Source organism: Phyllobates terribilis, unplaced genomic scaffold (assembly GCF_046119375.1).
Source record: "Phyllobates terribilis strain yellow unplaced genomic scaffold, ASM4611937v1 Scaffold_7__3_contigs__length_470593459, whole genome shotgun sequence".
In the NCBI taxonomy this organism is placed as follows: Eukaryota; Metazoa; Chordata; class Amphibia; order Anura; family Dendrobatidae; genus Phyllobates; species Phyllobates terribilis.
The window spans coordinates 230,704,742-230,732,001 of NW_027362767.1; the positions used below are offsets into that span (position 1 = coordinate 230,704,742).

The following is a 27,260-nucleotide window of genomic DNA, read 5'->3' on the forward strand; positions in this document are numbered from 1 at the left end:
AGCTGTAACTACTCGGAGCTCGGCGCGAGCATACTCGGAACAGAACATACTCGCTCAACCCTAGTGTGCACCTCAGGAAGCACACCCAGTGAAGAATAGCGCTGATAAGAGCGAGCCCCCCTTCGCCCCAATCGCACCATTTGCGACCACAATTGTTAGGGGGATTTCCTCGGGGGCTAGTCTGAGTCTACCTTTGTATATATTGCAAGCAACAAAGCATGCAACTATTTTCTTTTACTGTCAGATGCATATCAGACAGATAAAAAGACTGTGTATGTCTTAGTAACTCAATGGGAATCCTAATATTGTTCTGTACAAAACCGAGCCAAAATATGGCTGACTGTGTGAAGTCTGATGACTGTCTGATCTGCAATGGCGATAGGATGTGGTTGTGCATTTCTCATCAGCTTGACCCTCAGTGTTGGCTGTTTTCAACGCTTATATCAAGTACTTTAAAAAAAAAAAAAAAAATTCTTGCAATGTCAATATATTTCTATGTTTAGACATGAGCCTTTAAAGACCACTAATATCTTACAGTACAATTATCCCGCTCACAAGTAGGACCGTGTACACATTGAGCTCCTCACAGACCCATCTGTTCTAACCTTTATTTAAAAAGCTCAGATATGAGAACATTCACGCAGTCCGGTTCTGTTACGCTGAACACAGGGGATTGCGCAAATGTTTCCTTGGAAGGAAATAAAGGAATTCCAGCATATTCTCCTCTTCTGCAACATTACCTAGAAGAGGGGTCTGCATTCATCTCAAGGGGTGGCGCGAACAGTCATTATTTCAGTGTGTAAATCAAGGTTACATAGTTGGAAAAGTTATTGAAATATCAATTTGTTGAGCCTGTTTACACAGATATGAAGGCCGAAAAAGGGGAAAATGGCCAGTGTGGGGCAAGATCATTATTGTTCCATAGACTAATAATAAGAGATTGGTACTAATGATACATCCTCATAGCCACAAGTCGCCCGTGTCTCTACAATGAGGGTGCAGGAGGCTCTCCGGCCGGCCAGCACTGAGGTTCCATGTCTCCACCAAGTCTTTTCTCCTTGTGTGTTCAGTCTTCCCGTCTACCCTGGTTTCTTCTCCTTTTGAAAGCTGAAGCTGGTTCTCCTGGTCAGTTTCCTTTGTTTCTGTGCAAAGTAATCTGCCCTCACTGTACTGGCCCGGGACTCCAGAATGTAATTAACCTGAGGAAGATCAAGAAAAAAAGTTCTAAGTAGGATACGAACAAAGCTTTTAGTTTTCTTTTCTAAAACAAAAAAAACCTGACAACCGTTGCACCGAAGAGGGAATGTGCTCCGAGCAGTTGTCATCACTTCCCGTCACTCAACCCACAGGATTATTTTGAATGCCATTTTAATTGATAAATTATGGTAACATATAAGGTTGACCAAACTTGTTAAAAAAAAAAAAACTTGTTAAAATTAAAGTGGTGCCACTTGCCCCGATTCTTGCACCCTCTATCCTGCTCTAGGTTGGAGGAAAGCCTGGCTTGTCTAAAATCCTCAATCATGCTGCAAAATTCCTTAAAGGATATTACATCTACTTCAAGTGGCTGCCAGGGTGCATTGACAGGCAGATAAGACCACCTGAGGTCAATACAGGGAGAAGCATTAGTAGCCTACACCCACATCAAAGGCCACTCACCCAGCCAATAAGCATCTTACTCGGCACTGATGAGGGGTAAAACCCCAAAACATCTGTCCGCAGATGGACTTTTCTTATCTTTTGGAGACTCTGATTTGGATTATTTCTACAGGGTTGGGCGCTGACTTCAAATAAGTTGTTGTGAATTTTAAAAGGTTCCAAATACAACGCGTTTCAGGCGTGTGAGCAATAACGATCAGGCCTGTGATAGTAACGCACACTAAACAATAATTACAAATCGTGGCAATGGTTTTACTAATCGATGTTTTGTGTCTATAGTGGACTGAAACATATTGCTCCACGTCGCACGTGGGAAATGGTTAAATTAACAAGGTATACTCATTACCGCTATATTCAAATTGAAATGGCAGCACTTAACTACACAGATAATGAAGTCTGCTTTATGCCGGCTATTAATATCTGTTCAGCGCATCTAAAAGCTGCAATTAACCATTCGATTAGATCCATTGCTAATTATCTTGAATTCAGAGTATACACACGATGTAGCTTGGCTCACATTACCCGATAAGAGCCCCCGACGCATCATGTGTCCCCATTCTGACGGCTCTCAACGCGATGACAGGTCGCGAGTGTGATACAAACACGAGGACAGAGTGACGGGTACATCACCGCCCTGCGATACTGACCACGACCCAACACTTTCATCCTTCTGGTATTTGTCTGATTCGAGCTTCAGGAATTGACACTGGAGGAAAAGTTCTGAAATTTTCTATCATGGTTTGTGTCTCAATTCCTCACCGCAGAATGTGACTCTTCAGGATTACACCCGGCGGTGGTCAAGTAACTATCGCAGGCTCTTTCTTGTTGGGAACTGTGCGAATTAGCAATTTGATATACAATACTATATATACAGAATGTTTTATTACACAGTGAATAGGCTTTATCTCTTAAAATCTCCCAAGACTCCTCCAAAAAGAATTACAGCCTTAAACATTCATCAGTTCATTTATTGAAAAACTTTAAAATGACAAATCCATGAGAGAGGAGGTAATAAAACAGACAGACAAAGCAACGCGGTTTAGAAGCGACTCCGGCATCCTTTGTCAAAGCTGCTATGACAAAGGATGCCAGAGTCTGAAACGCGTTGCATTGTCCATCTATTTTATTACCTCCTCTCTCGTGGATTTGTCATTTTAAAGTTTTTCAATTTTGTTTCGATTCCTTGGTTTCGCCTGTTTAATTGCTAGTCTGAACATGCTTTTATACGCTGCATTCATACCAACTTATACTCCAGCTCATTTTTTGGGGGATTTTGTTAAAAACTTTTAAATGCTCATTTGTAAATTAGTCCAGCGAGGCATCGCTTCACCCAGATGCTCTAATCATCCCCCTTACTCCTCTGGGTGTGATTTACGTTCTCCTCTATGGCCACTCCATCTCCAAGTGGCAGAAATCTTGAGCATGCGCGTCATATCTTTATCTAAGCATACGCAGTGAAGCCGGGTCTACCTCCCCCAGTTTCATCAGCACACTGTACATGCCCAGGAAAGCATAATAATGCTGAAGACATGATATGGCAATTAATGAGGATCTGAGTCAAGTCCAGGGGGGTCATGATAACAGCATCTAAAGCCCGACTGCTCTGGAAGAAGTGACGCCCCGCTGGACTAGTTTCTATATGCCGAGGATAGCAATCAAATTTTTTTTAGCGAATATAAGATCCATTTTAATTGATATTGATGACATGATTGGCATGCCGGTTCAATGCTGTAAATCATTACTGGAGGGATATTTAGGGAATTTGACAAGTTATCTTTTATATTATTGTGCCGGTACTAATGCCATCTTGCAGACACTATAGGATTGGTACATGGTATGGTAAAATATTTGCTATGTTGGTCTTAATCTCTCTTGGCTCGACATTGGTCAGGGGGACTTCAGTTGGAATTTAGTAGATTGGACCCTCTGAATGATTATCTGGGCACAATAGTCAGTTCAATAAAATCTTTTGGATGGGATTGACGCGGCATGACGTCTAACTGGATAAGAGTAACACTGAGCCCATCATGAGGCCCAGAATGGTGCCAGGAGTATGCCAAGGATGGGCAAAGCCATTCCCTCAAGGTTCCAAATAACAAGTACTGTTTGTATGGTAACAAGTTTGTAGAAGACACCTGATAAAATATTCAACAATTTCGAGCCTGAATTTGGCTGAAAAATCACGGCTGATTCCATTTATAAGTCTAGACAATAAAACAAACCTTTAAAACAATCTCATTAACAGTAGCTGCGTCCGATTCAAAGTACAGATGCTTGTAATCGTGGTTGTTGAGGTAGGTCAGCTTGAACATTGCATGGCCTGCGGAGATGAAGAAAAAAAATATCAAAATCTGGTTGTCCATACATACAATCCAACCGGCATACATAACCAGGGGGTATAATAAAGTAATAGTCAGAATAAAGCCACATGTTCCATTGGCGGTGCACGCGTTCCATTGGCGGTGCACGCGTTCCATTGGTGGTGCCCATGTTCCATTAGCAGTGCACGCATTCCATTGGTGGTGCAGAAGGGGGCCAAATATCTACAACAAGTAAACCAAAAACACAACACTGGACCACTTACCCCAAAGAGCAGCCCAAGTTGTACCAACTGACCTGAGCTAACTACTTTATAGGCACATATGAGACACCTAGTTCTAGGTTGGACGAGGTCAATGTTTCATGCGTGAATTCGGCCTAAGGGTCATTGGAGGTGGTATTGGCTGCAATCTTTTTTCCAGATTTCGCTTTTCTCGATACACAGAACCAGTAAGTAAAACGTTTCTCGCTGCTCTGCAACTTCAAATGAGCGCTGCACCCCCGAATACTGTCCCAGTATTATTTATAGCCTAAGAGCTCCAGCCCTATGATTTTGTGTCTAAAGTCATATGTCCTCTGCAATGAAAGGGTTAAGGATTGCAGAAAATGACACAAATGGGCATTTTTCTTGGCGCCATCTCCACATATCCCTTGAAGAGCCACATATTCAAGGTAAGAGTTTTTCAGACAGTCATTTTTCTCCACATTTAGCAATCTGTGGACGTGGTACATTTTATCATGGAACTGCATAATTAAATATAATTACAAAGCATTCATCTTCCCTGGTTTCCGCCTAATGATTTAAAGAGAGGGGTGGGGGGGGCGACAAATATATAACTTCCTTAAATCATATCACAAATTAAACTTTGCTTCATATATTCCTCGCTGCCTCCAGCAGAACCATTTGTTTTTGTAATTAGGAGGATGAAAGTGTTTAGAAAGGGAGCAGAAATGCTGAATACTGGACTAACAAATATGCACATTATTCACCGTGCACCTACCGTACATGCAAAGGAGGGTGAAAGCGGGTGTCATGGGTTTAGGGGAAATGCTAATGAGCAGCACTGAGCTGAATAGAAGAAACATCCCAAAAAATTCTTACTACTTAAAGGAGTTCTCCGATGAAAACAAGGTATTTCCTATCCACAGCATATAGATCGGAGGAGGTCTGACCATGGGGACCCGTACCGATCAGCAGAAAGGGCAACTTTAATCCCTGTTAGGATGGAGGGGCAGCATTTATGCTCATTTCATTCCTTTAGGGGCTGCCTGAGAGTTGCGTTCGGCTTTTTTCTGGCAGCCCCATTGTGACTCTGAATCACTTCTCATGGACAAGCCGTGAGTCAGGGTAGTCATGGAGTCTGAGGTCAAGAGCCAGGAGGGTATGTCCTAAACAAAGGGAAGAGACAAAGGCGTAGTCAGGTAATGGTTCGAGGTCAGAATACCAGAAGGATAGCAGATCAGAGCAAAGGGGCTAGGCAAAAGGATGGTCAGAAAGAGGTCCAAGGTCAGGCAGTAAAAAAATCCACAAGCAAAGCACAAGGCACAGAGAAACAAACCACACAGAGCTGAATCTACATTTGGCAGAGATCTGGGACTGACAGCCCAGCTAAGTAGCTGGGCAATCACCTGGGACAGGGAAAACCTGAAGACAGCTCAGAACCTCCGATTCTCAGATTGGACGGCCGAGCGGTCAATCAAAACGCAGACAGCTCAGCACACGCCTGCATCAGACTGGATGACTAAGCTGTTAAAGTACTGACAGCTTCAGCACACGCCTGCATCAGACTGGACGGCTGAGCTGTGAGTAACTGCATCACAGACACACTGAGTCGGTTGGGTATCCGACCTGCCATGCTATTATTAAATGAGGATAAAAAATCCTCGATCTGACGATGAGACCCAGTGGTGGGACATCTACTAATCAGCAAGTTATCAAGTATCCTGCTGTTACGATACTGGCGTAGTACTGCTGGAGACTGAAGCTAAGCTAACAGCTAGACACAATACTCAAGCAATGACTGAGAGATGCATGCAGCTTTAAGTAGGCCCAAACAGGAAACAAGATGGATTCCTTAGATTCAGAATCCGCCATCTTAGTAAAGGGCAATTACAGAATACAACAACAGCCTCCAGTGGTAAGGAGTGAAACTGCAGCACAATTATTAAAGTGAACAATAGCGGCCACTAGTGGTCAAACTGTAGAAGGCAACAGAATTCCTGACAACTGCGGATAACTTGTTTTCACTGGACAGCCCCTTTAACAATATTATAACAGTCAAGTTCTTCAGAATCTCCCATTATATATAACTTATCCAATTCACGCTGGTCGTAGACTATGGTGATGTTTTTTTCTGCAAGATGGAAGCTCTCAGGACATGCTGGGATTTGCAGTTTTGCAACAAGTTGGATGTCAGAGTTTTTTTCAATACTGTACAATTAGTAACAAGGCTTCTTCTCCAGTAGGGTGGTCCTTAATGCAAGCAAAAAATTATATTTTCAAATATTACAGGTCCCTACCAATCAAGATATGTTGTTGTTTGAACATATCTTGGTAAAAACTGACCATTATGATTGGCAATTACAAATCATGTTTATTTCTCAACAAAAACAGTTACTTTTGTTGCCTGAAAGTTAAATACTTGTTTGATAGCATCACTTATTATCTGCAGTCCATGAGTATCTTTTTCTTTCTAGCTTCATATTGTTCTCGATACTCCTTGACTACCAGCAGCAAAAATTGTTTCTGTTCTTCATTTGTCGTGTACAACTTGTTATATTCTTCCATCAGTGCTACTCCTCATTCTGCAGTATCATTAGTCACTCTGGTACCACTGACTGCTTTCTTGGTAGCCTCCATCTGCAGACCATAGATCTACATCTTTGGAAAGGAACGCCGATGACATTCCGGTGATGCTAAAGAACCTGTAGGTTTTCTGAGTGACAAAGTCTTCCAGGTTCTTCGTCACAACTGATGCTGAATCGAAAGTTATCTTCTTGGGAGGATGCTCTGCAGCCGGTGTTTGTAGGGCTGTCACCATCAGACGTTTGGTGTCATTTGACACAGCATCATCAAACAAGGATAGAGCGATCAGTTCCTCTGACAAGTACCATAAGTGTCTTTTCATCTTCTTCATCGCAATTCTGACGCTGTGTTCTTCTGTTCCTTGTACAGATAGATGTCCTTTAGCAGCTGGAGATAATGCATGGAGCTGATGGCGCCAGGAACCACGCCTTTTTCTTCCTCATTTGTCAGCACGAACTGACTCTTGAACACCCACATTTTTAGCGCGTAGATGGCCTTTGCCTGGCTCGGTGCAGTCCAGTTGGAGCTCTGAATGAAATTCCTCTAGCTGGAACACCACCAAGGAAAATGATTTTTAACTCCAATATTTCTCGGTAGTCCTCTCGAAGCTGGTACTGAAGCAGTTGCATCTCCGCAAAGGCTATGATTTCAGCTGCAATGTGGGAAACTGTTGTTGACATGATCTGGACTCGTAGTGCTGTCTGAAAGGTAGTCAAGTCAAGGATAGGCCAGTTGTTCTTGAACCTGCGGAAGATGATTTTTTTCCAGACCTTTCGATGGGCCAAGGCAATGAACAACCACTGTTTCCAGCACTATTTCTAGAATATGATGGCGGAATGCAAACCACAGCATGTCCTTGCCAAGCTTCTGCTCTAGAAGTTTTCAGGCGCCTTTCCTGAAAACGATGTTGATAGATGTGGTATCAAAACACATGCACTTCACCTTGTCAGTAACATTCCAGGTCTCTGCTGCAGCATAAACAGCATTAGCACAAGCGTCACCTGTTCCTTTGGCAAAGTTTGCAACTACAAGCAACGGGTCAATGCCAACTCCTCATACCAGAATGGGAAGATGGTCTACAGTTTTCCTGCCGCAGATGTCTTCTAAGAGCTTTCCATCCCAATGAATTGTAAAAGGTACAGTTGGATGAAACTCCTGTTTCAGGTTTAGAGCCATTGTCTGATGGCGTTTCATTCTTTCTCTATGAACTGATGAACGACAATGACAAGTAGCAAACAGGGGGGAGGAGGAGCACTGAAAACACACTTTCGAAAGTAAAGACCACCCTATTCTCCAGCTATGGGTTGTTTAACTGGGCAATCTTCATTGAAGGGCAATTCATCCATCCTGGCCGTCAACAATCAAAGGGGGTCTGATCATTGTAATCAACTGTCATCATCGAGGAATTTTATGGCTTTTCATTGCTCTTACACTGGAAATTGTACAATGGAAATGAATGGCAACTAAAGTCCCCAAAAAGTAAGCTATATTTTTCCAGCTTACAGTGGAGAGTCCAAAGTGCCAGAACTTCCTCAAAATAGTCAATATACCCTAAAAAGGTCTTCCGGACAAGTGTTTTCATTGGGTTTGGACTACTTGGATCTTCAAAATCAGCTGCTGGAAAGTCCCAACTTCAGCAACAATGCAAAGGAAAAGAAGTAGTCGGTGGCTTCTACTTGTATCAGCAACTATTAGTCAGGAATGTACTAATGGGTTGGGTCCTCTAGAGCAAGAAATGCTCTTAGTTTCGGTTCCCCTCTATGGCTGATAGTGGGGACCCCTATTAATAGGAATGCTGAGAACAAGACTTGAGAAGAAAGGTGGTCTTCGCATGCCTAATCCTTTAACCTGTGCAAATTTCATAGACCCGTTGGACTTGGTCAATCTACCGGTATCTTCTAACTCTGGATCTCTCGACCACTTGAATGTACAGAGCTGGAGATGGCAGACGCTCCTCACGCCTTCTGTTAAAGTTTAGCTGAGCCCAATGTGCATGTTCATTAAAATATGGGAGAGAGAATTACCGGCAGAACAATTTGTGACCTCTTCACGTAATATCTTGCTCCATAATACCAGAAAATTGTCACCAAAACCAATTTTGCTCTCCTCTTCTTCTAATTTGTACATTTTAATGAAAGTCCTTTGTTTTTTTCCAGATTTTCGAGCCTACGTACAAGCATTTCCACTAGTTGACAATCCTACCTAATGTACTCCACAACTCCGGGGTCCTCCAGACATTCGTCCGTCACATTAAATGCTAGTTATAAAATCACTGCCTATTTTATCAGCAGTTGTGACAGAGTGACAGTGGGAGTCACAATACTGTGTATCTTGTGTGGCAGGACTCCAGCCGGCTAACACATCCCATTATTCTAATAGGGGACGAGCCGTGACTTTTCTTGCAGACAAATCTGGAAAGTTTACTGCTCGCGGAGATGATGATGAATAGGTGTGAAGTGTAGAAGCAGGTGGAGGAGTAGAGTAGACGAGCGCAAAACTGCTGCTAACACGCAAAGAGCTAAAAGTAAAAAAGACAAGTAAACAAGTCAAAAACCTAAAAGCTAGCCTAAAAATAATATATATATAAAAAAACTTTTGCATCGTGTATAAAAAACATAACTTGTTCTACCAAGGAAGATCGGAAGAGACAAGAGGAGAGGAGAGATGGATGGGAGTTTTCCAAAAATAGGCGAATCTAAGCATTGTGTCCATATCAGTCTCCGTCTAATGTCACATCTCTTCACTCCTGTCACCGTTGTCGGTGCCTGTACCTCGCTGCACCCAAATATAATCATAAAGGCGCATCATTAACCTCCCTGTAGATGGCCAGGTGTAACACGCCGCTCCAATTCTATTACATCTATTACCTGCTGACAAGATGTCACTAAATACAACACATTAATCCTATATAGTATGCAGCAGTTCTGCATTCTGGATACTGACCAGAGAGATGGAGATCCAACCTATTTAATTGGGTTATTGAAATCCTCACTAAATTTCACTGCATCCTTTTTTTTTTTTACATGCACGAAAAATCTAAGAGGGTTGATCAGGTCCAAATTTGTTATTTTTATCTGGAGTTGGCCATGTTGGAAAATATATAATTATCCATTCCCATTTCTGGGGTTTAGGTCCTGCATTATTTGCAACACTTTTATGTGGCAAGTTACAGGGATGTCGTCCAGGATTAGAAAAACATGGCTGCTTTCCACCAAAACCAGGTTGTGTCCGATACTGTAGCTCAGCTTCATCTACTACAATGGAGTTGAGCTACAATAAGACACAGGACCTATGGGCCGGTGTGGAGCTATTTCTTTAGAAACAGAGCCACATTGGCCAATGGGTGAAACTTTAGTCTAATAAAACAGCCATGTTTTTCTTAACCTCTACAACCTCGTTAAGTCTGGACTCTTCAAAAGAAGTTTCATTCCTCAATTGGTCCCTTGCCAGAAGACAGGACCACTAAAGCAGATATAACATTCAACAAGCCAATATGATTATCCATAATCTACATTTTATAGAGTTGGGTGTATGATGGCCCATTCGGACGCAGATTTGGGCATTACCGCTGATGCCAAGTTAGGAGGGTCTGCCGTATAAGGGTTGAGAGCAATTTTGAAGAGGACTGCTTCAAAGTCCACCTTGAAAAACTCTGTGTGAACATACCCTTAGAGGTATTTCAGTCTGCCCTTGGTCTTATAAACAATGAATGGAGCATAGGTCGGGCATGCGCACCAATCTCAGGATCACTGAGGGTCCCAGCAGTTGCACCCCCCAGCGATCACAAAGTTATCTTGATATTGAATAACCCTTTAAAAAGGCACAGGGTAGCGGGTCGCAATTGGGAACTAAAGACAAAGGTGTTGCAGCTGGGAGCGGAGAGTGAACTTTAGGGCGTATAACGCGGACAACGATCGCACCGCAGTGCTCGGACTGGCTGTCGGCTCTTCTGACCCAAGCGTGACAGCTGCATAGAAATACATGCTGTCACGCTCAGGTGAGGAGAGCCGACGGCCAGTCCGAGCATTACTGTGCGATCATTGTCAGTGTTATACGGCCGTCTGATTGTGACCTTAAAGGGATTGTCCAGGATTAGGAAAACATGGCTGCTTTCTTTTAAAAACAGCACCACCCCTGACCATGGGTTTTGTCTGGTAACGCAATTCCCCATTGAAGTAAATGTAGCCGAGCTGCAATACCACAGACATCCCATGATTTTTGAAAGAAGCCATGTTTTTTTTTTGTTTGTTTCTTTTTGAAATGCTGACAACCCAAAAGACAACTATATGATCTTTACATGGTTTTTGCCCATCACATCCATTCGGCACACAATCAGAGCTGTGCTTTAAGGGGGCTGGCTAACTACTGATTTAAATAGCAAAGCCAGCCCCCTTCTCTCTTTCTATCTTGTCGACTCCTTTAAATATAGAGGAAATAAGAGAAACATTTTGAGGCTATTCTTTGCACAGCACAAGGTCTAGATGTTCACGACGCAGTAAGGGTGAAAGATTTCATCGGATGATCTTTAATGTTAGCAACACACATAAAGGGGTCAGGGATCAAATAGGGTCTGATGCTTAAAAATTCATTGGAGACCCCTCCGGCGATGCAGATGCAACCGTTCCATGAACACACACTATATTTATTATTGCAATATATTTCCGGGCAGTGAATAGAACAGCTGTTCTGTTTGATGCAACATGAAAGGATTCAGTCTGCAAAAGGGCAGCTCTTATATTTACACGGCAGCAATGTGCGGGCGACGTCTCGTTGTTCGGAGCAGAGGATACGATGGGAAGGGGTCTGATGGCAGGTACCTTGGTGTCACGGCGGTGACAGGGACATGCTGGGAAATCTACTGACCTTTTACATACAGCTAATTAAAAAGAAATTACAGAGTGTTTCTCCGTTCACTGGTGAGACACCAGAACAGCGGCTTTTACACATGAATAGCCCGACTCCTTCTAAAAGCAGGTTTTCCCCTTATCGGTTTTTAACTCCACCGCTGCTGGAACGCAACACAGCCTGTGCGGCTGTCCCCCCGCATCCTCCGTACAGCTAACACCAAGGCAGAACCAGAACGAGAGGTGGAGAGAAAAGATAATAGAAAAGTACCAGCAATGCTGTGAGATGCGATAAGCGAGAGGGCACCGGAGACAAAGGGAGGAAATTCAGAGAAGGAGATATAGATAATTGTAAAACTGTGGCATCTGACTGACTGGAAGAATGAAATGAGATCTTCAGAGAAAGTGAAGGATATGTTATAGGCTCTTCATACCCACAAAGAAAAAAACATCTTCATTTTTAAAGGGGGAAAGAAAACTATATTTTTGCCTTAAAAAAAATATATATATATTTTTTTATATATATTTTTAGAATTCAATTTCTTTGAGTGCACTTGAAGCTTACCCACTATATCTATTTCTTAGTGCGGCCTTCGAGCTCAGCTCCATTAGGACGGAGTAGAAATCTGTGACTATGGTTTAGGTACAGTGCTGATGAGGAATCTGTGGTAGTCTAAGACACGCCTCCTGTCTCACCATTGGTTCAGGCTGCTGCTGCTCTTTATATTAGAAGCTCGCCACGAGATCAGTGTATAAAGAGCAATGACTAAAAGGATAGAAGCATCAGACTATTAAACCACCAGTGAGAAGAGGAAGATGACCAGGTAGTTGGCGTATATATAAGGTCAAAGGAGTCTAAGTAATGGGGAGAAGTAAGATGATTACAATGGTTATTAAATTGCTTTCGTTAGCGTGAAAATAAAGTTTGCAATTGAGTTGCTTTTTCTATCTGTTGTCATTCTCCTGCAATGAGAGCTTTTATCTTACATAGTGTGCAGCTGGTTTCCAAGTAGCTCCGCCACTAGCTGCCCAGACCCTAGCCAAAACAGTGCATAAGTTATATTCCAGGAGAGGAGTTAACTCCTAACATTCCAGTTAGCTCTCTCCAGCTAATTGACTTCTATACAGGAATTAACTGCTCAGCGCCATCATCCTCCCTCTCAGCTCTTGACAGGGAACTTAGCAGCTCTGAATTATCACAATTCCTGGCCAGCTGAGCCTGCAAATTTTGGCAAAACTGATTGACCATCTGATGTGCATGGGAGCCTTCTGACTATTCCAAACAGATTATGTCGGGGCAGAGAAGGAACGGGCAATTAGAATTTTAACACGAAAATCTTTTTTTTCATGGGAGATAACCCACTGATAGAGGTGTCCGTCAGCAGCTTTCTCCTCTCACCCTTTTAAAAACATATGAACGCTCGTGTGGATGGGGGAGTCAGAAGAGTAAAGGTATAACTATATTTGGTAAAGGGATTGCAGTTGCACCTGGGCCCAGGAGGGAGATAGGGGGGGGGGGAGCTCCCTTTGGAACATATAAGATGACTAATACTATTAAAAACTTGTTAGAAGTGTCAGAAATTTTGCAGTGGAGCCCACTACCCTACCGAGGAACCAATATCCAATGATATTGAGCATGTAGAGTGAGAAAAAAAAACAAAAACTTTTAAAGGGAAACTTCCATAACAGTGCATCTTTGAGGACACACCATGGTCCCTTAACTCCGTAAGGGAAAAGCCAGTGCTCTGTCCTCGAGAAACTCCTTATTTGTTGTACTTTTATTCCACTAAAACCACTGAACACAGGTCAGCAAACATCTGACGCGTTTCGAAAGTAAACTTCCTTATTCATTGTGCTATGAATAAAAAAGTTTACTTCTGAAAAGCACCAGATATTTGATGACCTGTGTTCAGTGGTACAACAAACAAGGAGTTTCTCGGGAAGGCAGGGGTGCTGGCTTCTCTCTTACCGGATTATATTGACAAGCTCTGCTCAAGCTGCCGTGCACCCTGCATGAAACTATTACAGGTGTGGTGAGCCGTTGGTCTCCTTATGGTGGTCCATTAACGGTTTCTCCCTGCACTGTGGGGGTCTTCCAAGTGGATTGCTGCCACAGCCTGCACAGCTTGTGGTTGGAGAAGCCACTGAGGAGGTAAAACTAACAGGTATGCAATGCTAATACTGGCACTCCCATCCCATCATTTTCAGGATCAGTGGGGGTTCGAGAGGTCAGACACTCACTGTTCATAAAGTGAGGACAGGTGCTAAACACAGGGACATAATGATCACGGTCACAGAGGTCGCAACGGCGCCCGTGAGGCTGAGCTGCCAGACGATGCCAGCGGAAACTTCAACTGGATGTACCTCCTCGGACGTACATTCATCTGAAGTGTATTGCGGTGCAGAGACCCACCAGGTCTGTGCGCTGCAATACACGCTGCTGGCCAGAGACCGGCAGCTGACGTGAGCGTGCACGACACGTGACTGGGGGCGCATGGCGGTGACGTCATGCTCTCCCATCGCTTGCACTTTGAAGTCAGCTGCCGGCTTCAGAAGAGGACGCTGCCCGACGGGGGAGCAGAGGGAAGGGGAGTAAAATCTTTTTTTTTTTTTTTCTGTGCATTAAAGAACAGCGACAGAGTGGGGGACATATACTAAGATGAGGGACATAGGAAAAGGGATATATATACCAGGATAAGAGACATATATACCATTATAAGGGACATGTATACTGACTCGCCCCCTGGGCCGTGGGGCACGCGGAACCGGGCGATAGGGAGACGTTGGGGGTAGTAGTAGTGGTGGCGGCGGCCCGGTCCCGCGGCTCAGGGTGGTCAGGCCAATGGTAGTCTGCTACGTGCTTTAGATAATGTCCGACTACGCCACCCGTGGATTGCGGTTATTAGGAACCGCCGCTGCAAGGCAGTCCGCTGGGGCTGATGACGTGTGCAGCTGAGATGGTGTGCCTCCCCACGGGAAGAGTGCGGCCCCAGGGCAGTGTAGCGGATGGTGGGAGTGATGGTAGCGAGAGTCCCGGTACCGATAGTGCTGGAGGCGCGAAGGAGCACACAGACAACAAGTTACAGTCCAGGGTCTTTACTCACAGTTAGTTTCCAAGTCACTTCAGCTGGCAATGACTGCCCGAGCCGTGCTGCGTCCACCAGGTGCGGGGCTCGGTCAACTCCCAGGCAGTTCAGGAGCATGGCACAGGACCCCCTTTTATCCTTTCTCTGGCCTGCCTCACCAGTGACCCACTTTTGTCCAGCTGCCGCGGACCTGTGCGGTTAAACATGGGCCCCGTCCTCCGCTGTCCTATATGGTGCCTTCCTAGCAGGTTTGATGAGGTGTCGCACCAATATATGATCACGACGACCGGTCTTTGGCTGAGGGTTGTTTCTCCTCCACCAACTTGGGATCCGGTACCCTTAATCTGCCTGACCCTGCACCCTGGATTCCCGTGGGTTCTTAGGGTCCCTTCCACCTTCTTGTTCCTGAGCCCTTCTGTTTCTCTGTCTCTCCTTCTTTGCAGTTCCTTTCTGCTCCTGTTCCTTTCTCTTGGAGCTGAGATGAGCTAGAATCTCAGCTCCCCTTCACCTCCTCCTCGGCCTCTTCTCTAGGCCCACTTCTCCTTCTCCTCTCAGGCCCCGGCCTCTTCCCTAGGCCTGCCTCTGGAGCAGCACTCAGCCTGAGCTGCTGCTCCCTGTCAGCTCTCCTCTCCTCACAGACTGAACGAACCCTGATCTAAGATGGTGCCCACCTTTTATACCTCCCTCTGACCATGAGCCCAGGTGACCAGCAACCAATGGGCTCCTTCCTACGCTCAGGAACCGCCCCCATTCTGCCCCTACAGCACTGGGTGTTCCACCCCTCCCTCCCCACTCCAGCAGGGACATGGTCGGTCGTGCCTGCACGTCTGTCTAGTGGGAGCACCGTTGAGCTGTCCCTCGGAAATGGGGTGTGTGTGCTGTATGCAGCTAACTGAGCCCTGGTCCATTCTCCATCCTTACCCGGGAGTGGAATATCACACCTCTGGTCTGAGGTGCAATACCCCTGTAGCGGCCGAGCCCTCGGGGCGCTACATTCCCCCCTGGTAAAGCACAGCATGTCCTCGGGCTGGAAAAGAGCAAAAACAGTTATTTACAGGACATGCAAAACTTTTTTTTAAAACTTTTCACATTTAGAAACAGACAATACGGTTCAGTTCCCTTTATGGGACATACTTTTCTTTTCACTAGACATTATAGAAAACTTTTTCAATACTTCCGCAACTCTTTTGTAATAAACATTATAGAAAACTTTCACATTACTATTTAGCAGCATATAAAATCTAAAACATTTTTAATTAAAGCACATCCTTGTATTCTTGGTTCACGGTCGCGGTGCAACTTGCGACCAGGTGTTCATTCTTCTTAAAGGTGCAACACTCTAGCGAACTTGTCTTGAGGTAGACGTTGCAGTTCTTTTATAAAACCAGTAGGGGGCGCTTTAAGAAGCGCAACTATATACAAGGGATTGGCCGTTCCCAGTCCTCGGCCGGTGGGGATAGGGGAATGGCTGCTCACAGTCCTCAGCCTGTTAGGGGAAGAGGGATGGCTGCTCACAGTCCTCAGCCTGGCTACTTAGGGGAAGGGGATAACGTTCACACAGTTCTATATCAGTCCCAACGGGGACCACACTTCACTCTGTAACAGTCCCACACAGTTCTTTTGCACCCTTACGGGTAACTATTTACAATGCCACTTGACCGTTCACTGGTAACGGTGTCTTTGTGACGCTCCTTCTTCCTCCTCATACGGATCTTCAGGCCCGTCCGGGCCCTCCTGGTACTCGGCGTCCGAGTAGTGTTGTTCCTCCTCCTCTACTACTCGGCGGACGTGTAGGGCGTACCATCCCTTCACGCCTTGGTGTCGGGTGTAAGACACCACGTCGCCTGGGAATAGATCCCGCCCACGATGGCCTTCCGGTAGGTGACTCTCCACATCTCTCCTTGTCACAAACACGTCGCTGATGGTCTCGGGGTCTCGGATGAAACCCCAGCCGCGCTCCATCTGGAACTTCACCACAGTCCCGGTGACTCGGGGTCTGCGGGCAGTTCGGGGATCTCGCCGCGCCTTCATTTTCTGCTCCGCGCTCTGGACCTGCAGCTTTTCTTGCTTCACCCGCCGCTCGCGCTGCTCCTTTTCAAACATCTCCAGCTGTTGGCGGCAGGCCTCTCGCCGCTCGGCTGCGCTCGCTCGCGTTTCCTTCGTGAACCCCATCAGGTCCTCCCCTGTGGGGTCCCATTCAAATTGGGCGTCTTCTAATGGCAGCTGGGGAATTTCTTGAGGCGCTGGAGCAGGTATGAGGGGCTCAGAGGGTACGTCGATCTCCGCGGACGGGCTCTTCCGGAAGCGGGGGTTGACAAACTCGGGGGGCCAGATGAATGGCAGCCCCTCCGGAGTGGTGTGCTGGGCAAAGAGATCCGCGCCCAGTGGTGGTACTGCAGCAGCAGGGGGCGCAAGTGGGTTGGCGGCACCCGGGGGCACGTGACCTTGCGACCAGGCCCGTGCTGGTCGTTTCCTTGTTGCTCCCACAGGTGGCACAGCTGGTGTAGGAGATTCCGTAAGGGCAGCGGCGCCCGGGAGTGCAGGGCCTTGCGGCCGGGCCTGCGGTGGCGGTTGGCTGAGCACGTCCGGGGTCAGAGGGCACGGCGTGGGGCGGGGCTCGCTGGTGGTGTCGATGGCCTGGGAACCGGTTGGTAGCGGTGGAGGCACGGTGTCGATGGCGGGTTCAGGTACGTTGGGCTCCGCAACAGGGTGCAGGGGCAGGTCGGCGGCCCCAGGGTTCGGGGTAGGGGCGTCTCCGTTACCTGCCTCTGCTGTCGCGGCCTCCTCCGCGGCGTCGTCCTCTGCCTCCGCTCTGCTTTCACTGCCCTCGGTGGCTGGTGTGCCGCTGGATGTCGACGGCGCCTCCTGCTGCAGGATCACGGCCCGCCGGGCCACTTCCTTCTTCCATCCGGCGATCACGTCCTGCTGCGCCCGGACCATCCTCCGGTCCAGCTCCTCCAGCGCAGCCCGCACATACTCGGGGTCTTCCTTGGGGAGGTGTGCTCGCAGCTCCGTGAAGCTGCATGGGGATTCGGCCTGCAGCAGGCCACGCGCCAGGGCGCTGGAGCTGGCTCCTGTCTCTATCTTCGGGTGCGGCCTGGCCAGACTGATCACGACTGCGCCCTGCCCCACAGTTTTCTTCTCTCTCCGCCCCCAGAGGGGGTGGTCCTGGGGCATTCTGCTGACAATCACTTTCAGGGGCAGCCCCCCCATGTTGATGGACATCTCCACTGCTGCATTCATGGCTGGTGGGGGCGGGCTCCTTCTTTGGCGCCATTCTGGGACCTGGCCCACGATGGGAGGTGGCTTCCTGCTGTCTTTTGGTGCGCACATAATGGCGTCCGCTCTGCCAGGGCGGGAAAGACGGATGAAGATGGCGGGAAACGGTCCAAGATGGCGTCTGATGGCGGGAATCGGCTCCGGATGGCGGGAAACGACTCCGGACGGCGGGAAACTTCTTTTTAAGGTACATGTGTAATTCTCTTCAGGCACGCAATACCCGTTTGTGGGGGGTTGGTCACGATCCTGCCGACTACGCCAAAACTGACTCGCCCCCTGGGCCGTGGGGCACGCGGAACCGGGCGATAGGGAGACGTTGGGGGTAGTAGTGGTGGCGGCCCGGTCCCGCGGCTCAGGGTGGTCAGGCCAATGGTAGTCTGCTACGTGCTTTAGATGATGTCCGACTACGCCACCCGTGGATTGCGGTTATTAGGAACCGCCGCTGCAAGGCAGTCCGCTGGGGCTGATGACGTGTGCAGCTGAGATGGTGTGACTCCCCACGGGAAGAGTGCGGCCCCAGGGCAGTGTAGCGGATGGTGGGAGTGATGGTAGCGAGAGTCCCGGTACCGATAGTGCTGGAGGCGCGAAGGAGCACACAGACAACAAGTTACAGTCCAGGGTCTTTACTCACAGTTAGTTTCCAAGTCACTTCAGCTGGCAATGACTGCCCGAGCCGTGCTGCGTCCACCAGGTGCGGGGCTCGGTCAACTCCCAGGCAGTTCAGGAGCATGGCACAGGACCCCCTTTTATCCTTTCTCTGGCCTGCCTCACCAGTGACCCACTTTTGTCCAGCTGCCGCGGACCTGTGCGGTTAAACGTGGGCCCCGTCCTCCGCTGTCCTATATGGTGCCTTCCTAGCAGGTTTGATGAGGTGTCGCACCAATATATGATCACGACGACCGGTCTTTGGCGGAGGGTTGTTTCTCCTCCACCAACTTGGGATCCGGTACCCTTAATCTGCCTGACCCTGCACCCTGGATTCTCGTGGGTTCTTAGGGTCCCTTCCACCTTCTTGTTCCTGAGCCCTTCTGTTTCTCTGTCTCTCCTTCTTTGCAGTTCCTTTCTGCTCCTGTTCCTTTCTCTTGGAGCGGAGATGAGCTAGAATCTCAGCTCCCCTTCACCTCCTCCTCGGCCTCTTCTCTAGGCCCACTTCTCCTTCTCCTCTCAGGCCCCGGCCTCTTCCCTAGGCCTGCCTCTGGAGCAGCACTCAGCCTGAGCTGCTGCTCACTGTCAGCTCTCCTCTCCTCACAGACTGAACGAACCCTGATCTAAGATGGTGCCCACCTTTTATACCTCCCTCTGACCATGAGCCCAGGTGACCAGCAACCAATGGGCTCCTTCCTACGCTCAGGAACCGCCCCCTATCTGCCCCTACAGCACTGGGTGTTCCACCCCTCCCTCCCCACTCCAGCAGGGACATGGTCGGTCGTGCCTGCACTTCTGTCTAGTGGGAGCACCGTTGAGCTGTCCCTCGGAAATGGGGTGTGTGTGCTGTATGCAGCTAACTGAGCCCTGGTCCATTCTCCATCCTTACCCGGGAGTGGAATATCACACCTCTGGTCTGAGGTGCAATACCCCTGTAGCGGCCGAGCCCTCGGGGCGCTACAATACCAGGATGGGGAATATATATACCAGGATGGAGCCCAGGATAAGGGACATGTATACCAGGATGGGGAATATATATACCAGGATGAAGCCCAGGGTAAGGGACATATATACCACGATGGGGCCAAGATGGGGGATATTACTATATACTGGGGGAGGGGGTACAATTCTTATGTCCTTATAGGATTTAGAACGCTGCATATATCTGACCAACATGCGAGTGGGGGGAGGGGGGCAGGTCCAAATTTTGCACCAGTGACCATTGTACTCTAGTTACGCCATTGGCAGCACATGTGACATCGCTTTATCAGATAGGGATACTCCATTAGCACTTCAGAGATACTCTTTTGTAAAGCAGCAGAGTTAACAAGCACAATGACCGCTATAGTGCAATCTACCAACAAAGGGCGCCCCATGTCTAGTTTAAACTTTAGCGATGGGGGAAGAGAATGAAAGACTGTGACTAAAAGGGTTGTACCATAAACCATATGTATCACAAATCTATAGGTTGGTGATAATAATAATAATAATAATCTTTATTTTTATATAGCGCTAACACATTCCGCAGCGCTTTACATACATTATCGTCGCTGTCCCCATCGGGCTCACAATCTAATTTCCCTATCAGTATGTCTTTGGATAAATATATAATCTGTGGGGCTCCAACAGCTAGGTCCCTCATCCAAAATACCCTGTAGGAATGGAGCGATAGTGATCATGTGCGACCACAGCTTCCCCGTCTAAAGGAGTGGTAGTTGCACATGCTCACTAGAGCACCATGCACACACAGGACTTTAGTCACCCTCCCATTCTAGAGATTGATGGGGTTCTCAACGATCATATAAAGATCATATCCTGCGGAAAGGTGATAAATGTTGACTGGCAAAGTCGAAACGTTGAGGTTTGCCTCCAGATTTTATTCCGGCAGAGTCTGTAAATATTGTTTGAAGCTAAAGGAACATTTTAGCCTTTTGCTTTGCTGATGATTTGGAGCTCCGCTAGTGTGAATTTCGCAACTTGGCCTCCTTGTCTAGGATACCATAACACATTTTCTTCCTTCTCTGTCATTATTTATTTGGACGTTCTCCCAAACAGGCACGGTTAATCTAACATCGCCCATCACCGACTTGGCCACCTCCGATGTATTAACTGCTTGAACAGTCGCATCTTGAAAACTGATTAGCAAACACGGGGTTAATAACGCCGATGGTACGGAGACAAAACAGTGCGCCCACTCGCCCGCCTGCAAGCTGCTGCTTTCTTATTGCTTCCGTAGTTTTGTCAGAGAAGCTATTTTCTGCCCGTGTATGATACACATCGGTGTATCCATGCATCGCCTTGGCCTCACTGCGCGTTGAAATGTGCACATATATGAGTGTGAACGTGTGCAATGACTGGCACAGAGACACTTCTGTAGCAAGAGACATCAATCAAGCTGTCAGAGGCAGTGACAGCTACCGACAGAAGGCTCAGGTTAGAGGTTAAAGAATAGAAGAAGAAATGAAAGGGTCCCTACAGAAGACAGCCACCAAACCCCCACCTTTGTAGCACAGACAGAGGCAGGAGCCCCAGAATCTACCATCTTCATCAATCTTCTTGCTACTTCCCTGATCAGCCGTGCGGAAATGCAGAGTAGTAACTGGATGGGATAGGCCGTCCAGGCTTCACTCACCGTCTGTACGCCAGACAAAGCTTGATGGCTACCGGTAAGACGCTTACAAAGATGCAAACAGAATGAGCGACTAAAAAGTAAAAACATCTAAGGTAGAGCAGACTTTCATCCAAAAATCTAACCCGATACTATAGGGGGGAGAAAAATAACAAAAATAGGTAATGGATAGGCTATTCTAGATTTTTGATTTATGCAAAGAGTTACCAGTCACTACAAGCGAACATTAGACCCGGATTTCCCAAAATGTAGTAGGCATATAAATCAGCGTATTTTTAGAAATTAACTCTTGCTCCTTCATCAGGCAGGGGAATGGTGCAGTGCACAAAGTAGTGAAAAAAAGCAAAAAAAAATGTGATCATTGTCATCTATAACTCGATCTAGGAGGTCCCGCAAAGCAACTTTCAGATGTGTTCCACACGCAGCAGAAAAATCCGCTTGGGGATTACTATTTAGTGGAATTCATTGCAGACTTCACCCCTCTAAACTGGGGTCCAAGGGGTAACGTTTTGCCTTATGGAAAGTGACATGCCAATGTGAGGAGACTTTTAAGCCTTGCAATGCTCCTCTGAGAAATTAAATATGCAAATTGCCTCTTCAGAGAGGAAGAGGACTAGAACTCTAGAGACACCTTCCAATAGGTAGCACTAGAGTTCTAGTCCTCTTCCTCTCTGAAGAGGCAATTTGCATATGTAATACCCCTCTACATTGATAGAGATGAAAGCTGCAGTGAAAATCCAGAAATGAATCTGACATGCAGCAGGTTTTAGCCCCTTAAGGACGCAGCGATTATTTGCTTTTGTGCCTCTGTTTTTTACCTCTCCTCCTTCCAAGAAACATCGCCTTTTTCATTTATCTGGCAACAATGCGGTGTGATGGCTTGTTTTTTTGAAAGAAGAGTTGTAGTTTTGAATGACACCATTCACTTTAAATAGTTATAATGAATGAACTATAAAAAGTTTTTTTTAAAAAAATTGCAAGTACAGTGAAATGGTGAAAAAAACAAACAAAAAAAACAGTGTTCACTGTATGGTAAAAATGACTTGGCAACAAACTTCTCTAGAACAGTACAATTATGGCAATAAAAAAAAAAAGTCTGTAAAAATTTTGTAACATTACTGCTATTAAAAAATACAGAAACGGGGAAAAGGGGTGACAAACTTTCAAGTGTGTTCTTAACTTTCTTTTTACATATTTTGTAGTCCTCCTAAGGGACCTGAACCCGAATTGTTGATATTTTTCCAACAATTTTGGTTCTCAAGTCCTCAGACAGTTCTCTTCTCCTCTTTCTGTTCTCGATGCTTAGTGTGACACACACAGACACACAATGCAAAGATTGAGTCAACTTCTTCCCTTTTTATCTGGTTTTAGGTGTGATAATCATATTGCCCACACCTGTTACTTGCCACAGGTGAGTGTGAACGAGCATCACATGCTTGAAACAAATTTGTTTACGCACAATTTTGGAAAGGTGCCAACAATTTTTTTTCTGGGCCATTTTTGGGGTTTTGAGTGAAATTATGTTCAATTTGACTTTTTTTCTTCGTTTTCTTTTGTGTTGTCCCCATACACACAAAAGGAAATAAATATGTGTAATTGCAATACTTTTCTGGGAGAAATACTCCATTTTATGGAACAATTTCAAGGTTGCCAACACTTTCAGCCATAACTGTATAGGTCACATATCATTAAGGGTTTAAAATCTTCACCCCAGGTCAATTTCCATGCACAAAACTATGTTTCCAAGCACATGGCTAGTGCTATAATGCACATTATTTCCGTTATGTGTGCCTTTACCCTTAGGGGGTGTGTATTAATTTCTGCTAAATAATTAGAATTAAAATCCAACGTTAATGCCTGAAAATGTTGCTGGCTTCTAGGTTTCCTCCGTACGCGCTTTACCTGCCGGCAGGAGGGGGACGGTATAGCCGGGTCTAGGCCAAGATAAAAGCTTTGTCTGATCTGCCCGAGAATATATATATGGCTCACTCTCAGTCAGGCTTGAAGCCGCATGATATATCTGCATGGCCGGCGCTGCGGTGACGTAATTGACAGGTCTCGGAAGCCGGGCTGTTAGATAAAAACCTTTAACGCTAGGCCATCTTTTTTTTGGGGGGGAAATAAAGTCATTATGTAGCACTTTCAATTCCACTCTATTTCCAAGGCAGATAGCCCTGGCTGTCAGCTTCACAGAGGGAATCGCTGAAAATGCTGATTGATTTACTCAGGAGAGAGAAACTCGTAGGGCACATAATAGTGTGAGTTTAGAAGGCTAATGTTTCACCACCAGTCATTCCGGGGTCGGTAGACTGATACAATCACATTATCGCCATATACTCGCAATGACTCCGATCCCCGCGCTGTCTCTCTGGACTATGACGAGATACGTGAGCTTTGATATTAAGGATGAGTAAATCCAAAGGAAAAAAATATATATATATGCACACCCCGCTATCCTATATGCACCTACCTGATGGATAGCAAATGGCCGGGGTGCTCTTAGGTGAAATTTAGGTTTGCAAAGTAATAAAAACCCATTTTTCAAGATTGAGGCAAAATAACGATGGCATAGAGGAAATGGCGAAGAACGCCGGTAACCTTGGGAAGGAAGGTGAAAGCGAAGTGGCCGCCATATGAGCAGAATAGAAAAAGAGTCCGATGGCGGAACCGAGCAGCCGTCTCTTAGCGGGCTGACATCTTCATTGTGACAGCCGCACACTTGACCCTGCTCTGCCTGCGTGCATAAGTACAATTTATAATATCTTCCCGCGCTAGATAGGCTGAGCTTGTGTTACCAGAGATAAAACACAGAAAAGAGGATATATTGCACAAGTCTCGCCTCTTATCTATTCCCAATCCTCCACTTCTCCCTCATAATTCATTCATGGAGGACCCCAGGAATCATTTTTTTGATGTAAGCCATGCAGGCAGACATATATCACAGACTGATAAGGATCACGCTCAAAACTTGTGGAGACAGTGCCCCCTCGGAAGAGGGAGCGAGCGAGGAAAGGAACAAAGCTGATGGGGATTCTTAAGTCTTGTACCTAAGGACGCCAGTCGTTTTCTTATTTTCTGCCCATAAGTAATCGCTTAAAAGTCCTCCTAAAAACTACTGTATCTTTAAGGGGCATTTATCAGCTATCCACAAGAAATGTCTGCCCTCTGAGGGTCTTACGATCACTAGGACCCCGATCCCCCATTACTCCTCACACCGGAGTGGTATCGCACAACCGCTGCAGCTCAACCCTGTTTCGTTTTTTCCTTCCCTTCTTTAAGGAGCCATACATTTTTCTCTTTCTTCTTATTTTTCTCTGTGAAGACTTGCTTCTTTTTTCCGGATGAGTTGAAGTTTTGGATCACATCATTCATTTTGCCATAAAGTATAATCTACTTTTTTTGTGGGTTCTTTTTGGAACTCTAAAATTTTTTTTTTGGAACTTGCGTTGCAGTTTTCTGAGATTTATTTTTCTGTTACTTTAGTTGTACGATAGCTTGTTCTTTTTTTTTTTTCGTGTGCTGAGCTGACATTTTTTATTTATACCATTTGGAGGTACATACAATGCAACCACCGAAAACCAAAATCCTGGCATTTCAATTTTTATTTTCTCTTTACGGCTTCATTAGGTTAAATTTTGTATTTTCATGGATCGAGGTTCTTACAGAAGCAGCAATACCAAATATGTTTAATTTTCTTCTTTTTTTTTTTTTTTTTTTAACTTGTTTGTTAATTTTTACTTTTTTTTATTCCTCTTAGTAGACTTGAACCAATGACCGTTCTCGTTTTCATCTTATTCCTTATACTGGAATACTACAGTACGTAGAACACATGACTGTCACACACGGTGGTGATGGGGGCCTTTAGTAGCCCCCCAAGCTTCTAAAACAACCCACTGACACTCTGCAATTTCATTGTTGGCGGGGTGTAATAGGTGCCTGAATTGGCGCGCCACTTAAATGATGTCGTCCGAGATTGAAATGGTTCACCAGCTGCGATCGGAGCTAGCTCCTGTTGCTGCTGTTAGAGGCAAATTCTGGCTGTATAACACAGCCAGCACTCACTGTGTACAGAGTGGGCATGCTTCAAACACCCGCACCCAATAAACGACCACCTCATATCGAAAAGGGGCTAATTCAATGTCTTTAGGACCCATGCAGTTATCCAAGTATGCAACCATGACACTCCATTCAAGCTTGACCAAAGTGAGGAGTAACAGGATTGGGACCCCTGTGCCAGTGATCGTGGGTTTCCCAGCAGTGGGACACCCAACAATTAGGCACTGTGGATAGGTGATAAGTAACTTTAATGGAAAAACTCCATTAATACAGTCTTAGAGGAGGGGGATGCAGCTGCAGTTTTCTCTCTATGCCTGGGAGACTTCATGCTGTCAGAAGGCAGTGGAGCAAAAATGAGAAGACCTTCGTTTGTTAAAGGTCTAACAAACAAATTACTACACGATCCACATCGAGTAATTACTACACGATCCACATCGAGTAATTACTACACGCTCCAAATCAGAAATTCAAGGAGGACGGGTTACTGACTTCCCATGCGAGATGCGTGATTTCCGCCATCCATAATTCACGGCTGATTTTACCGATGTTCCTAAACTCCTAGCCTGTGATCGGTGTCCTATAATAGATTTTGGGTGCATTGTGTTATACCCGATGACCCTCTGATATCAGCCACTTACTTGGGCTTTTCTCTTCCGCAAGGTCACAAGCACAAAGCAAGTCGGAATCAATGGAGATCGGCTTCTGCTTTATCCAAAATTTTGTGCTGGTCTTCTGATTAGTCACTGGGTCAATCTCGACCTTCTCACCGGAGATCCCTGCGGAGAAAAAGTAAATGCATCTCATTTAATACCACAGCCAGAGGGATGTAATGGGAAGCTGTGAGTTGACCAGACCTCGGAAGGTTACACAGAAATCTGAAATGTTACTGCTCGCAGGCTTCACATATAAACCTCACACCGTTCTCTATTAATACATTCAATCACGTCAAACGACTTTATGCTTTAACGGGACATTCTTCAAAAAGTTACGAGAATAAAAAAAACAATCCACAAGAGATCTAAGGGCAGGCGACCTTTTGTTAAACTGCTACGAATCGCCTACTTCTTTTTACACAGGTAGAGAATTAAATCATGAATTATTACTTTCTGAAGCCACCACTAGGGGGAGCTCATCAATTTAGACAACTTTCTTTGAACTTAAAGGGAATATATTGCCACCTAATCTGAGAGCATCATCATGTAGACCGAGACCCCCAATTCCACTTACTGGGCTGCTTGCTGCAGTTTTGATAAAATCACAGTTTTATCAGCAGGAGATTATTACTAGAGGACTAGTTAACCTGCTGTCATATTCACTCTGTATAACCCCGCCCCCACCACTGATTGGCAGATTTCTGTGTACACTGTGCATAGGCAGAAAGCGGCCAATCAGTGGTGTGGGCGGGGTTATACAGAGCTCAGCATACAGCAGATAAAACTGGGATTAGATAAAAATTAAAGCAAGCAGCCTAGTAAATGATACATCGCTGGAATCAGGGTCTCAGCCCCTACATCATGCTGCTCTCAGATTACATAGCAAAAACCTGCTGACAGATTCCCTTTAATAAATGTATTCTCTCATATGCTCCCCCTAGTGGAAATCTGCAGTACTACATTATTAGTAATTTCTCCTTCCAGATAGGTTTAGCAAAAACAAAACAAAACTGATAACAGAAAATAATAGAATGCATACACAAATGATCAACTGCAATGTAATAAAAAGTGAAGAAATGCTTAAAGTATTCCACGTCATTATGAACTCCTCTAATAAAGGCACAGACTCCATCATTGCCTCTATATAAAGTAACATCCTGGGTTCGTCGGTTCGGCTTCACTTGGCGGAAGTTTTGCCAAGAGCTGGTGATGCGTTGTTGACCTCTCTGGCAGTGAAGCTGTTAAAAGATGTGCGTATTCGACTGTCGCAGTCAGGTTCCTCCG

General features: G+C 45.9%; 1 protein-coding gene across 2 annotated transcripts in view; it reads right to left on the bottom strand.

Moving 5' to 3' along the window:
* Nucleotides 1–594: 594 nt before the first annotated feature.
* Nucleotides 595–27,260, bottom strand: part of MAPKAP1 (MAPK associated protein 1) — a 175,241-nt gene continuing 148,575 nt past the window's right edge. For both annotated transcript variants that reach the window (XM_073639781.1, XM_073639780.1), the window contains 3 exons: nucleotides 25,962–26,099; nucleotides 3,882–3,979; nucleotides 595–1,199 (listed from right to left, as the gene is read on the bottom strand). In XM_073639781.1, the coding sequence (XP_073495882.1) occupies nucleotides 1,080–1,199; nucleotides 3,882–3,979; nucleotides 25,962–26,099 (356 nt within the window). In that variant the 3' untranslated portion in view covers nucleotides 595–1,079. The remainder of the gene's footprint in view (nucleotides 1,200–3,881; nucleotides 3,980–25,961; nucleotides 26,100–27,260) is intronic.